Consider the following 13,414-nt stretch of genomic DNA (forward strand, 5'->3'; position numbering starts at 1 on the left):
AGGTCATAAGATTAATGAGCGACAAGCTCATCTTTTGTTATTGTTTTCAGCGGCGTCTAATTAATTGCTAGCCTCCGCTCCACTCTATACCTCCCTCTCTCTCTCTCTCTCTCTCTCAACAGGCGCCGCATCCTTTACAAGAACAATGCCAGCGGCTTGCCAAATGTTTTCACTTGACTCTCGCCTTGGCTTGGCATTCCACGAGACATTTTAACCGGATGAAAATTGTTGCAAGTTGTGCTCAACTTCAAATTCCATTGCTCTCTGATTTTCGTGGCCAATTTCCGCCGCTTGCGGCTTTTCACGTTCCACGCCCACAAAAAATACCAGCTTAAGACTTGAGCACCTTTTAGAAATAAATTACAATTTGTACATCACATATACATCACGACATGAAGCGTACATCAATCGAAAATCTCTTTTGTGCGCGGAAACATTTCTCTAGGAATACACAAACGATTTCCTTTCGCATTTTCATAGGCAATAACAACAATCGCAAATCCCAGATGATTATTGTTCATGTGCGGCTTAGCTGGCGAGTGTATGCATACAATCCGAGGCACTGTATAATAAGCAGCTCTCGGAGCAGTTCAGACAGGTCAAGTGTGTGTCGAGCATATTGATTGAAGCACTCAATTCGCTTCACTTTGGCTACAAAGGGATCACATGGTGGCTCGAAATTTAATTTGGGGCTTATTGAGCTCGATTGTTTGCTATTTAATTGGCCAAGAACTTTTAATTATTAACTACAATTTTGTTGAACTTTTTTTGAACTTTTTTTGAACTTTTTTCGGTAGGTGTTTTTTCTAGCTAACATTAAGAGAGTTGAGTCAAAGGAAAGGGGAAAGGGATAGCTATGTATTTATATTATATTTAAACTTTATATTTATATATGAGAATTATCTGATTGATAAACATTCCAATATGAAGCTGAAACTTTATCTGAAGCTTCTTTTTCAGTCGAAATTGAGCTTCAGGACGGGGTTTTGGTTTATGGAGAATTCTCCAAGTTGGAAGAACAAAGTTCATTTAAGAAAATCCCCTAAATTGTGCTTCATAAACGTAACGTCGTGAGTCTGTGTAGCTTAGATGTCAGAGCGTTGAACCAGCAATCAAGAGATCGCCAGTTCAAACCAAAAGTTTTTTCGTTTAGTAATAAAAATAATGTAAAAACAAGTTAAACGAATAATAGCCCAATTCCACGGTCAACATTTCTTACATATATTTCCCATTAGAAACCAAATTTTTTTATATATGTAAAAAATGTAAGATTTTCAAAAAATGTTAATATTTGCCACGGCTATTAGATGTCTGAGCTTTGGACTAGCAATTGGGAGATCGCCGGTTCAAACCCTAAAATAATTTCGTCTAGTTATAAATAATTCTAAAACAACGTAATCGAATAACTTTAAACGTAGTTTAACAATTTTCTACATTCATACAAAGGCTTCTTTAAAGAAATCGCTCGCAGCTTTCTATCAACCGCAGCTATTTAGATTAGTTCTCCAAACCGAGATTGGCTGTCAGAAAAGTGGGTAAAAAAATGTCAGTCAATTGGTGGATAAAAAAAAAGAGAAAGAAACCCTTAACACGAATGTTAAACATCATTTGTCACTCCCTGAAAAAGTCTCGACAGTATCAACACAAATCACTCAGCGAACGGGAGCTGCTCACTTGTCCAGGCGAGGGACATGAACACGTGCTCATCAAGGATACTGCCGATTGGCTCTAAAAGCAAATACCAAAACAACACACACACACACACACACACACACAGCAAACACCGAACGAAATCAAAAGCAGATAAGTTAAAAGTAACTTGAGGAAACTTTCAATCCCAACGTGAAGTTCGATGCGGAAAAAAGAAAACACGAAGCCAAACGGAAGCAGACAGCGAAATGTGGCTGGTCGCCCCCCCCCCCCCCCCCCTCACCCCCTCAACTTTTCAGCTGTCGTGCATTTGAGACTAAGTTGCCAAAAGATCCACGCAAACAACCCAACTCAACTATATATATATATATATATATATACATATATCTGTAGTACTTTCTTTTTTTGAAGCGCAAAATTGCAAAAACCAAAGTTGTAACAAATGCATTTTCGATTAGCATTAAATCACGTCGCTTGTCTGACTTCATTTCCGATGTGAAATAAATATTTTACTTTGATTTATATGTGAAAATGGGGGTAGGTCAGGTGTCTGCAGGATATGCAGCAAGTGGGAGGGGGGCGTTGCATAGTTGCAAGTCAAATGAGCCGTGTACGTGCTGTGGTTCTCACGCACTCACTCAGTCTCCCTCCCTCTCCCACTCTCTTTCTCTCTCCCTCTCTAAGGGGGAGCCATTGCAATGCTGACGAATCGAGTTACAATAGTCAAGTGCCTAGCACTGTATGCCAGCCTGTAAGGCTTTTTTGAATTCATGAGAATCGCATAGTAGGGCGAAACATAAAAATAATTTGTCTCTCTCTCTCTCTCTCTCTCTCTCTCTCGAGCAATTGCAATGCTTACGAATCGAGTTACCATAGTCAGGTGTTTACCCATGACATATACAAAGAAACCTCTCTTAAACGGACACAGAAACAGAAGCCAGGAAAGCATTAATTAAAATGTGCCAAACTCAAATAGTCGAGTCTTTTGAAACCTCAGAAATAGTTTTTCCATAAAAAAAAGTGTTTGCCTAGCAAAAAATAACAATAAAACAGCATTCGTCCTATAAAACAATAGCAGCTGTTCGTTTTTAGAGTTTCACTGTAATGTAAATTACTTACATGGAATTTATTTAGAGATCCCGAGTAGCCTTAAATGTCCATTGTTGTGGCAGCGAGCTGCAGCGCCTTGTCGAAGCAGCTGTTATTGGGCGCTTTATTTAATTGAACACTCACAAACACAGTTGGTCACACTGTTTCGCGACACGTTTGTACGTGTTGCACAACTAAAAATTTAATATACAACTTTCACTTGGCATCAATTTGAACGCTTTGCTTGCACTTTCGCTTGGCCTTTTGCGGTGGCAGCGACGCTGACTGCGACAACGACGACGGAGGAGGCGGCGGCGGCTTCTGCCGATCAAAAATGCATTCAGTCTCAGGCTCGCCGCGAAAGGACGTAGCGCACGGCGTACCGAGACGACACTGCGAACCACAACGAGACGCGCTGCATCCGAAACACGTGCGACGCGAATTAACATTCGTTTCAGACTGCACGAAATCCCAAAGCTTTTCCACGTTTCTTGCCGAATTCATGTTTCAACCAACCCGAAGTCGGCAGGCTGCCACCCAAAGCAGCGGCAGTGTTCGGCAACTCCGAAAAAATCGCTTGCGGCGAATTCAAACAGGGGTAGACATAGATGTAGTTGACTGCAGAGCAGCTGCTGTTAAAATTGCCTTAGGTAACTTTTGGTTTGGGTCCGCACTAGATTCTGTTAATAACAGCACGCAAGCAAGCATTCTGTTATTTAATCTGTTATGTTGCATTAATAACTACTGGGCTGCCGCTGTTAACACATGGCCGGTACCATTATGTTAAAAGTAGCACTGTGTAAGAAAGTACCTTTCTGTGGATTCTAGCAAGAATGCTGTTAATGCGTCAAACTGTTACTTCCCTCAGTATGTTATCCTATTAAAGGGCGTGCTAATGTTAAACGTGTATAGTCCGTTCTTAGAAGCCGTTAAATTATGAGCTGCTGTTAATATCATGGACAACATAACTGTTCGGTTAACTGTTTACGCAAGTTATGCTTCTTTGCAAAAGTTCTGCTAATCTTGAGATATTTGATCTTCACATTTTCTAGACATTAGGGAAATATTATATATAAACATTATTTGTACATCGTTAGCTCAACATTTGTCTAAGAATCTTTACCTGCTGTTACCAACGTATTTCGGATATGTTAAGGTAATATTTCATTTTTCATAGGATGTTATAACATTTTAAGTGTTTCAAAAAGTAGTGTCTGAGTAGACTTAACGAAGTTTGCGTTGCTTTAAGAGTAGGCGATTTCTATGCCTAGAAGAGTAACCAAACGAATGGAACAAATGGTATCCTCAAACATCCTATATAGACATAGGTCGAAATTTCCCACCTCCATAACTCGGTCAAAACTCATCCGATTTTCATTAGCTTTGTCTTTTTGTTCATTATTTGACCTCTAGAACAATTTGGCATCCAAATCTGTGAAAAATATCTTATATTGACATAGGTCGAAATTTCACACCTCCATAACTCGGTCAAAACTCATCCGATTTTCATTAGCTTTGGCTTTTTGTTCATTACTTGACCTCTAGAACAATTTGGCATCCAAATCTGCCAACATTATTTTTGGTCGAAATTCATGTGAAAATGGTTCCCCTGAAATATCCTATATAGACATAGGTCAATATTTTCCACCCCCATAACTCGGTCAAATCTCATCCGATTTTCACGAGGTTTGGCTTTTTGATCAAAGTTTGACCTCTAGATCAGTTTGGCATCTAAATCTCGCAACATTATTTTTGGTCGAAATTCAAGTGAAAATGGTATCCTCAAACATCCTAAAGAGACCTAGGTAAAAATTTCCCACCCCATAGCTCGATCAAATCTCATCCGACGCCGGGATATACCCACTTCTGTTTTCTATAAAACTATTCCATTTTTAAAAGCAGGAATTGAAGTAAATTTCTTTTTACCAGTTTTTAAGTGTTAATCTAAAATGTTTTAATATTTACACTTCCTAGATGGAAGTGTCTTGAAACTAAATATTTGGACAATTTTTGTAGGGGAAAAGCAATAAACTGTACCATTTGCTAACAATGAAATACAGTGTACCATCAAATGTATAAAGTACCTCTGTTTACTGTATACCCAAAAGGAAATTAAGTACCACTGTTTGACGTATACCCAGAGGGAAATTAACGGACTGTTATTGTTGGCTGCCCCGTTTTAGTATATCTAACATGCGCTGTGAGCATCCCATGAATCTGTTACCCCATAGGACACTGCTAAACTTATCCCAACAGCGTACTAAAATGTCCCAATCTGTACACTGTTAAATAACAGTCCCCGTTAAAGTAATAGCAGACTGCCAAAAGTTAACATTTACATTTCATGAAATTTATAACATCGTAATTTGTTTCACTTCAACTTTGTTTATTTATGCAAAAATCCTTCATTATGTTAGAATTACAAATGGAATTGAAGATTGAATCGCAATTGAAAAAATTGATTTATATATATAACTGACTAAGCACACTGAAAGTCTTTTACTGAGAAAACGCTTAAAATTCCCATGCACACAATAACTACATACGATAAATATTAAAAAAGAAACCTTTAAATATCTAAGTAGCTAAATTCTTTTAATTTTATTTATTTATTTATATGCTGCTCGTTTTTTTGCTGCTCTGAAATGCAATTGGAAATGTTTAGTTGTTTGTTGCTTAATTTAATTTCGTTGCGCGCCCAAAAAAATGCAATTGGAAAATTTTTGAAAAATGTTTTTGCTTAAAAAACAATTTAAAAATGCACAAAATGATTTATTTATTGCGTGGATCGAAACTCGCGACGCGTTTTTAAACACAAAATACTCAGTTATTATTATTTTTCTTTCTTCCCGAAACGTGGAAAAATGTACAAAAAATGCTCGCGAGCTCATTTACAAGATATACAATTCTTTTTTTTGTTTAGTTTTTTTTTTTTTGTTTTTTTCACTTTACAACTAAATGCTGATTATGTGTTTAATTTACTAATTGTAAATGTGTGTATAATTATAATTTTAGATAAGCACAGCAAAGTACGCCCCCGAACCCCCCCCCCCCCTCAAAACATGTGCATAATGAGTGTGTTTACCGCGAGAGAGGGGGGAGGAGGAGGGGAGGGATTGCGGTTGGGCGGGGGTACCATTGCTGTTACTTACAATATAAATATAAATATATATATATATTTTGTTTTTGCCGAAAAAGATTGCATTTAAATGGGTTTTCGCTATAAATTGCTTTGACTATGATGCGTTGTTTGAGTTGTTGTTGTTGCTGATGGTGTTGCTGCTGATGGTGTTGCTGTTGTTGCTGTTGTTGTTGTTGTAGTGTATGTTGCTAAACGTGCCGGACGCTTAGAATCATTTGAGCTTGGCATACGCGTCGACCTTTTTGTGAAACTGATTGTAGTACTCGAGCGCAGCATTGCGGGTCTGGTTCAGCGCCTGGTTAATGTTCTCCGGGGAGAAGCGTCCACTGCAAGAATTCAACACGATTAATAACAGTTAGGATCAAAGGAAGTATCAATATATAGAGGGAACAGTCAGAGCTGAGGTTCGTCTTAATACAAAAGGGGTTTCTCTTTGCGGTTCACGAACTTGCAAAGAAATGCCCAAGTCTAAATATCTTGTTTATAGATTAAATAACAATCGATTCTTTCTTATTATACCCTTGCAGAGGGTATTGTAATGTTGTCTTGAAATGTGTAACGCATAAAATGGGACATATCCCACCCCATAATGTATATATTTTGTTGATCAGCATCAACAGCCGAGTTGATATAGCCATGCCCGTCTATGTCTGTCTGTCTGTCTGTCATGAAACTTTGCATTCATTCCTCTTTCTGTTGCAAGCAGTACACATATCGGAACCGGCTGGATCGGACATCTATATCATATAGCAACCATAGGAACGATCGGTCGAAAATTAGGTTCTTATATGAAAAACTTTTTTGTTTTTCTAGATATGTTGACCTAACCAGGCATTTATTAGTTTTACTATGCGTCCCATATATATGCAAAATCCTATTAAGATCGGAACACTATATCATATAGTGGCCGTAGGAACGATCTGTCGAAAAATAAGTTGTTCTATGGGAAACCTTTTTGTTTTTCTAGATATCTTGACCAAACTCGACATTTAAAAGTTTCGCTATGCTCCCTGCATTTATGCAACATCTTGTTTACATCGGACGTCTATATCCTATAGCTGTCATAGGAACAATCGGTCACAAAGTAGGTTCTTGTATGAAAAACCTTTTGTTTTTTAACATATCTTTACTTTTTAACATATATTAACTGTTTCCGCTACGCTTCTTAGATACGGGCAAAGCATTATGAGTGTTATGTAAAGGTTGGGTCTGCAAGGGTATTGAATCTTCGGCGTGCCGAAGATAGCGTCTCTGACTAGCTAGTTGAGTTGTTCCATTTATATATTGCTCGATAAGAATGATATAGGAGCACTTACACCAGCACCTTCTCCTTGATGAGCGTGGCAGATTTGTCGTAGCTGTTGGCGGCCAGGTCCTTGGCGCCCGCAGCAAAGGCCTCCAGTTTGTGCGAGAAATTGGGCACATATTGATCAATCTGTGCGGCAGAGAGAGAGAGAGAGAGAGAGAGAAAAACGAAAGGTGAGAAGCGAGACAAACCGGTTGGGTCAAGAAAAAAGAGATTGGCAGTTGAGATAACTTTCCAAAATCAAAAAACAGTTAAAAGTTAAAAGAATGATGTCAGCTACTCACAAACTTGGCGACCGCGGGCCATTTGGAGCGCCAGAAGTTCAGCCCGTTCGTGTAAGCGTTGCAGCAGGCGTTGCGGGCGACCTTCCAGACGTCGCAGCTGGTCTTGATCGCCGGCTCGGCGTAGGGCGGAACATGCTGCTCGGCCCATTTGTAGCCGCGGGCGCTGGAGCTCATTGTGACGTACCAGCCGCGCTGCACCTGGGGCAAAATGCCGGCGTTTTTCAACACTTTGCCGGTGGCGGATTTCTCAAATAGACCTTTGCCATTGGTCTCGGTGTCGTAGTAGAGGGCGCCGGCAATCAGGGCAACAATAAAAATGCTGCCCAGCGTCCATTTGCAGCAGCCGCATTTCTTTTTCTGCGACGCGTTCTGTTTGTTCTTTTTCTGTTGTGCGCTGCTCTTCTCCTGTACGTTCTGCGTGGGAGAGAGAGAGAGAGCGAAATGGAGAGATGGAGGGAGAGCATGTTAAGTCATAGGTTAAAGCTTTAACAGATGCTGCTTGGGGCAGAGAGGGAGGGAGGGTGTTTGCGAGCTGTTACCTTCTTTGCGGCAGGCGTTTGCTTGCCCTGTTTGCTTTGTTTCGGTTTAACCTGAGCCATAATTGTGTATATTTTAAATTTCAAATAAACTTCTGGCAGTTGCGATTATTTTAATAACTGCTGTAGTTGAAAATTTGCAATATATGTTAATGAGTTTCGTTGTTTTGTTGCTGCTGTTAAAAGTAATGCGCGCGCGAGCGAGAGACACAATAAATGCAATTAAGCTCGCAAAAGCTTCAAGTAGTCTGTTGTCAACGCGTCGCAATTAAAGAAGAGCTTAGACAAGTCAAACGGTCAGCGAAAGTCGCAATTAAAGAAAACGAAACAAAAAAACGAAAAACGAACAAAAAATGCAGAAACAATTTGCACGTAGCAAGCGGCGCGCAGCTTGACACAAACACGAATGCGGGTTGGGCAAAACGGCGCGCAAAGCGTCAGCGCCGGCAGCGACGGCGACCGCAACGGCGGGCTGCCTGCATACGTCACAAGGGCACACAAAATATGATGACGCGTCATCAGCTGAGCAGCAAAGTGAGCGCGAGCGAGAGAGCAAATTTGATAAGCTTTGTTACTGCTATAAGACAACATAAGTCAAAAGCGTTAAGCGAATACATTTCAATGTATTTACATATACACACACACACACATTTACATGTGTACATGTAATAGAGGCCAACGGGACAACAACAACAACAGTTGATAATCAAACAAGTTGAATGAACTGTACACACCGCGAACTTTTTTCCGACAGATTTTGCAGCGGTGAAAAGTTGCTGTCAAAAAAATGTATGTATATATTTGCTCATGAAAAATGACAACGAAGCAGGTTGAAGAGCAAAAAAGAAAAACAGAAAATCACAGCGACGCCACGTGCAAGAAAATGGCCAGGCATGTACCAAAAAAAAAAAAAAAACTTGTTAGTCTGTGCTGCTGCTTCTTCTTCTTCTGCCGCTGCGCTGGCATATGTGACGTGGGCATTGGTCAAACATGACAGCAGCAGCAGCAGCAGCAGCATCGCGCGAGCATCGTTATCTCGAGCCGAAAAAATTGAAAATGAAATGACACAAGCAGCGCTCTGCTGCTGCGCACAATCAACAACGGTATACAGGAGCAGAGCAGAGGAGGGGGGGTGCTGGGAACAGCCAATCGCAGCTATAACACATCACCCAAACAGAAAGCGACGCTAGATGATCATAAATTAATGGAGCTGCTGGCTGCGATAAGCGCAATGCACACACACACACGCACGCACACATAAATTAGCGGCAAAAAGTGGTCGGGCCGCATGGCAACGCCATGCACACACAGTTACAGGCACACACACATACACAAACGCACGCACGCACACGCGTATAATTAATCGCAGTTTGGGCTGCAAATTAAGAAAAGAGAAATTATTGAACGCCCGGCAAATGCGACGCAAGCAGCGACGGCGACGTCAGCGTTTTTTGCTTTGCTTTTCGCGTTTAATGCAACAGACTTGTTAATGGCGCGAATTACTTTTAACACAATCAGCAAATTCCAATTGGAATTATATTGCTTTTGAATATTTTAGCCAGAATTATGCTACAAGCGTTGGAAAATACTTTTTTGTTGTGTAGCTACTTGCAATAAACTGACAATCAGCACGCAACGTGTACACAATGGCGTCTGGCCATTCACACGCTGCGCAGACAAATAAACAGCTGTCCGTGTGACCAGCTGTGATTTAGAACGTAACAGTGTGGAGTTTGACGCAAGGCGACAGTTGACAGTTAAAATTCAAATGGGGAAAAGCGTATTGCAAACTTACCTTCAAAACCGTTGTCAGCTCGTTTACGTACAAATCTTTGCGTTTGCCCGTTTGCAGCTCGGTGTTTAGATTTTTCACATCCTGCAGAAATGTGTGATATGCCGGCGACTGTGCCAGCTGCTTGGTGGACTCCGTCCAATCGTTGTCTGTCAAATAAATTAATTATAAATAATGCCGAAAGACTGTTAAAAAAAACCTACCAATTGTCTGCAAAAGCAGCAAACTGGACAGCTGCTGTTTCTTGTAGTTCATGCGCCACACCTTGAAACAATCCTCCGCCCCGCTGCTCAGCAAACAGCTAATGCAGCCCTCGATTTCCGTGCGCTGTTTTTTCGACTCGATCTCGCGCAACAGCTTTAGGAAAATGTTCGCCTGCTTCACGGGGCTGGCAATGTACAGTTGCTGCGGGCAGACAATCGTTATCGTTATCGAAAGGGTTATCGAGGGGGCAAGCATCAAAGCTTAAATTAAACCAGTTACCCGAATATAAAGATAAACTGAACCATACAACTTTAAGGTTTGCTATTAAAAAAAAAACTGCTTCCTGATCGGAATTAAGCTAATCGTTATCGCTATTGTTATCGTTATCGTTAGGGTTATCAAGCAGGAATTATCAAATCTTAAATTAAACCGGTTACCCAAAAAATTAGCCGAATATTAAGTTAAACTGAACCGTAAACCTTTAAGGTTTGCTGTTAAAAAGGAAACTGTGATCGGAATTAAGCTTATCGTTATCGGTATTGTTATCGTTATCGCTACTCGCCGTAATGCTTATCGAAGGGGGGAATTACCAAAGCTTAAATTAAACCAGTTACCTTTAAAGGTTGGCTATCAAAAAGAAAACTTTGTGATCGGAATTAAGCTACTCGTTATCGTTATCGTAATTGTTATCGTTATCGTTATCGGTACTCACCAGCAGCTGGGTGGCGCTCCGCTTGAGACTCTGCTGCAGCTCCTTGGCAAAGTTGTTGTAGGTGGCATTCAACGCGTTGTAGCAGGCGAAGAACTCCTGCTGATTGATCTGCAGGGTTTCGGATTTGCGTGTGGCAGCCGCATTGAGGACACGCTCGATATGCTCGACGACGAATTTGGTAAAGCTCTTCATCTCCAGGTTGGGCAGCATCAGATTCTGCCAGACCTTGACGCCCTCCGTAAGCGATTGATGGCCGCCCTGGCCGATGGCCCACAGAATGCTGAGGCAGATGTTGCTGCGATTCTGATAGGAGTTGCGCAGCAGCGCCGTCTTGGCCATGTTGTGGGAGCAAATGCTGGGCCAATTCTGGCCAATTAGCTGGAGGACAAACTTGTAGCCGGCCACGGTCTGGCCGCTGTTCAGTTCTGTGGCCATGCTGTCCAGCAGCGAGTAGAAGAAATACTCCAGATTCGTTTCGCCCACGCTGCGCAGAAACTCCAAGATGGCCTCTTTCAGTCCGGAGCTGGCCAAATTGCTCGGATATTGAGCACTCCGGCCGGAGAAAGTCGGATCACAGTCGTAGGACAAGACGCCATTCAAATAGCTGGCGATCTGCAAGAGGGAAAAATGTTAAAGAAAAGGGAATTCTTTTAGGAATGTAGTCGAAAATAAAGAAACCATGTGAAGGAGATTCTATAATGAATAACGATAAAGAGAAAGGAGAGTATGCGAGTTTCACAAGATTCACGCCGCGGAATATAAGTGAAAATAAGAATGCAGTCGTAGATAATGGAACCATATAAAGGGAAGGCAATTATTAGATGGAGACTAAATAGATCGTGCTGATCTTAAAGAAACTCTTGAGATAGGAGAGAAGCTGAATCGAGCTAGTTTATATCATAGCTGGAATCGAACCGATTCGCAAACGGATTTACAATATTTTACTAATCGAATGATAAATATAATTCAAATAAACTGGCTATTGAATTTAAAAAAAAATTTAACAAAAGAAAGGAATAATTTCGATAATTACTAAAGATAAAAAGTTGCTTATTATAAAAATACCTATCTAATGAAGAGAATATAGGAGATTCTCAAGATTCACGCAGCGGAATATAAGTGAAAACAAAAATAAATATCTTCGGATTGAAGCTTAAATACGTCGCAGATGTACTATATAGACTATATATTTAAACTTTATAGGACGATCGTTTATAGGAAGAGTTAATTTCAATTAGTCTGATTTTGCACAAAATGTTTCCATATTGATAAAAAAAAAACAAAAACAACAAACATTTCAGCATTACATACGAGCGAGTATTTCCCTGATCTAAGCCACACACAGATAACATTCTTGACGTTTTCGACCGTGCAAAGCCGGACTATTTTTGCTGCTCTATATTATTTTAGTTGTATCAACGTTTTGCTTACATTGCTCAGCCAGCGCAGCTCGGAGCCGGGGCAGCTGATTTTCACCTGTGCCACCTGTGCGGCGAAATCGTCGATCGTTATTTGCTTCATGGCCTGTTCGAGGGATTTCGCTTTCGCCGCGGGTTTTGGCTGCTTTTTCGCCGGTTCCGCTGCAGTTGATTTCGCCGCATTTGCATTTGTTTTGCGTGGCGATTGCGATTTACCTTTGGAAGAGGCAGATGCAACGCTCGACGTGGATTTTGCCGGTGAATTCGATTTATTGTTGTTGTTGTTGTTGTTGTTGGAATTGGAGTTGTTGTTGCTGCTGCTGCTGCTGCCGAATAAGTTGCGATATTGCTGCGTTGGCACTGGAAAAGTACAGTATTTATCTGGTTAATTGTGTTGCACTTGTTAAGCTAATCTAATCGCGCTTACTGAGCTCTTCCAGCTTGGGCAGCTGGGCGGCAATTCGCTTCTGTTCCGTATGGGCGGTGACTTTCTTCTCCAGATTCTTTTGTTTGCGCGATTTGGACACGACTTCCCATTGATTGGACGCAGCGGACATTTTCGTAATGTATTTTAATTCAATTAATGCGTTAATTAACGAGTGCAACGAAGCTATGTCCGACCGGCTGTGTGGGAAAACAAATAAATACTCGAAATATCAAGCTGCATACTAATTTCAGTACACGCTTGCCAACACTGCCATTGCGCTCTTTATAGCGCTCTCACTAGGTGAGCGTGAACGTGAGTTAACAGCAGCCGCTCACAATGTTGTCTCTCACCATGTTATCATAACAGACTAAGAGCGGCCATAATTGCCCCTCATTTTTATTTCAATGTTCAGTATTTTTAGTGTCAACCACTTTGGTCACAGTAATGACATTATCCGCCATTTGAATTTTTGTTAACGGACTGTTGCTTTTTCACAACTGCATTTGCCAATTTAAAACATTAGTAAAATTACAACAGATTATTGCATTCAACTCAAATAACCTTACATTTCGCAAATTTCTATTATATTTGAATTATACAGTAGCCAGCGAAAGTTTCTCACTTGCAAACTGTTAGTCTCTTCGCATCTGTTAAGTTAACAGTCTAAGAGCACGCTGTTTATTAACAGCACAATTTTCGCCGCACATCAGTATTAAAGCGTTACATTTTTAAAAATACTGGTTACAATTGCTAACCTATAAATTAGAATTTAAAACCAATCAGCGTGCATATTGTAATCATTTTAATATTAACTGCTGCGCAATATTGTTTGCTTTATCAAACAAGTCTTTGCA

General features: G+C 40.7%; 2 protein-coding genes across 4 annotated transcripts in view; both read right to left on the bottom strand.

Moving 5' to 3' along the window:
• dpr2 (defective proboscis extension response 2) overlaps positions 1-3,424 on the bottom strand; it is a 90,605-nt gene extending 87,181 nt beyond the window's left edge. Inside the window, exon 1 of the mRNA XM_064681206.1 lies at positions 2,770-3,424. The gene's annotated coding sequence lies outside the window, so the exon portion shown is untranslated. The remainder of the gene's footprint in view (positions 1-2,769) is intronic.
• A 1,893-nt stretch (positions 3,425-5,317) lies between these two features.
• On the bottom strand, positions 5,318-12,758 carry Tmem214 (Transmembrane protein 214). 3 transcript variants are annotated; one of them, XM_064681200.1, is made up of 8 exons: positions 12,561-12,758; positions 12,147-12,493; positions 10,716-11,327; positions 10,003-10,204; positions 9,803-9,948; positions 7,472-7,885; positions 7,198-7,316; positions 5,318-6,207 (listed from the first exon to the last, which is right to left on the bottom strand). In XM_064681200.1, the coding sequence occupies exons 1-8, from the start codon at positions 12,688-12,690 to the stop codon at positions 6,093-6,095; spliced, it is 2,085 nt and encodes a 694-aa protein (XP_064537270.1). In that variant the 5' UTR covers positions 12,691-12,758; the 3' UTR covers positions 5,318-6,092. The 3 variants fall into 3 exon arrangements, with proteins under 3 accessions (XP_064537270.1, XP_064537271.1, XP_064537272.1); XM_064681201.1 differs by lacking the exons at positions 9,803-9,948; positions 10,003-10,204; positions 10,716-11,327; positions 12,147-12,493; positions 12,561-12,758 and adding exons at positions 8,011-8,130; positions 9,511-9,529; XM_064681202.1 differs by lacking the exons at positions 9,803-9,948; positions 10,003-10,204; positions 10,716-11,327; positions 12,147-12,493; positions 12,561-12,758 and adding an exon at positions 8,011-8,227.
• Positions 12,759-13,414: the final 656 nt, after the last annotated feature.

This window comes from Drosophila montana, unplaced genomic scaffold (assembly GCF_035044405.1).
Source record: "Drosophila montana isolate Dmon_TW-CO22-7 unplaced genomic scaffold, ASM3504440v1 contig_2192_1, whole genome shotgun sequence".
Taxonomy (NCBI): Eukaryota; Metazoa; Arthropoda; class Insecta; order Diptera; family Drosophilidae; genus Drosophila; species Drosophila montana.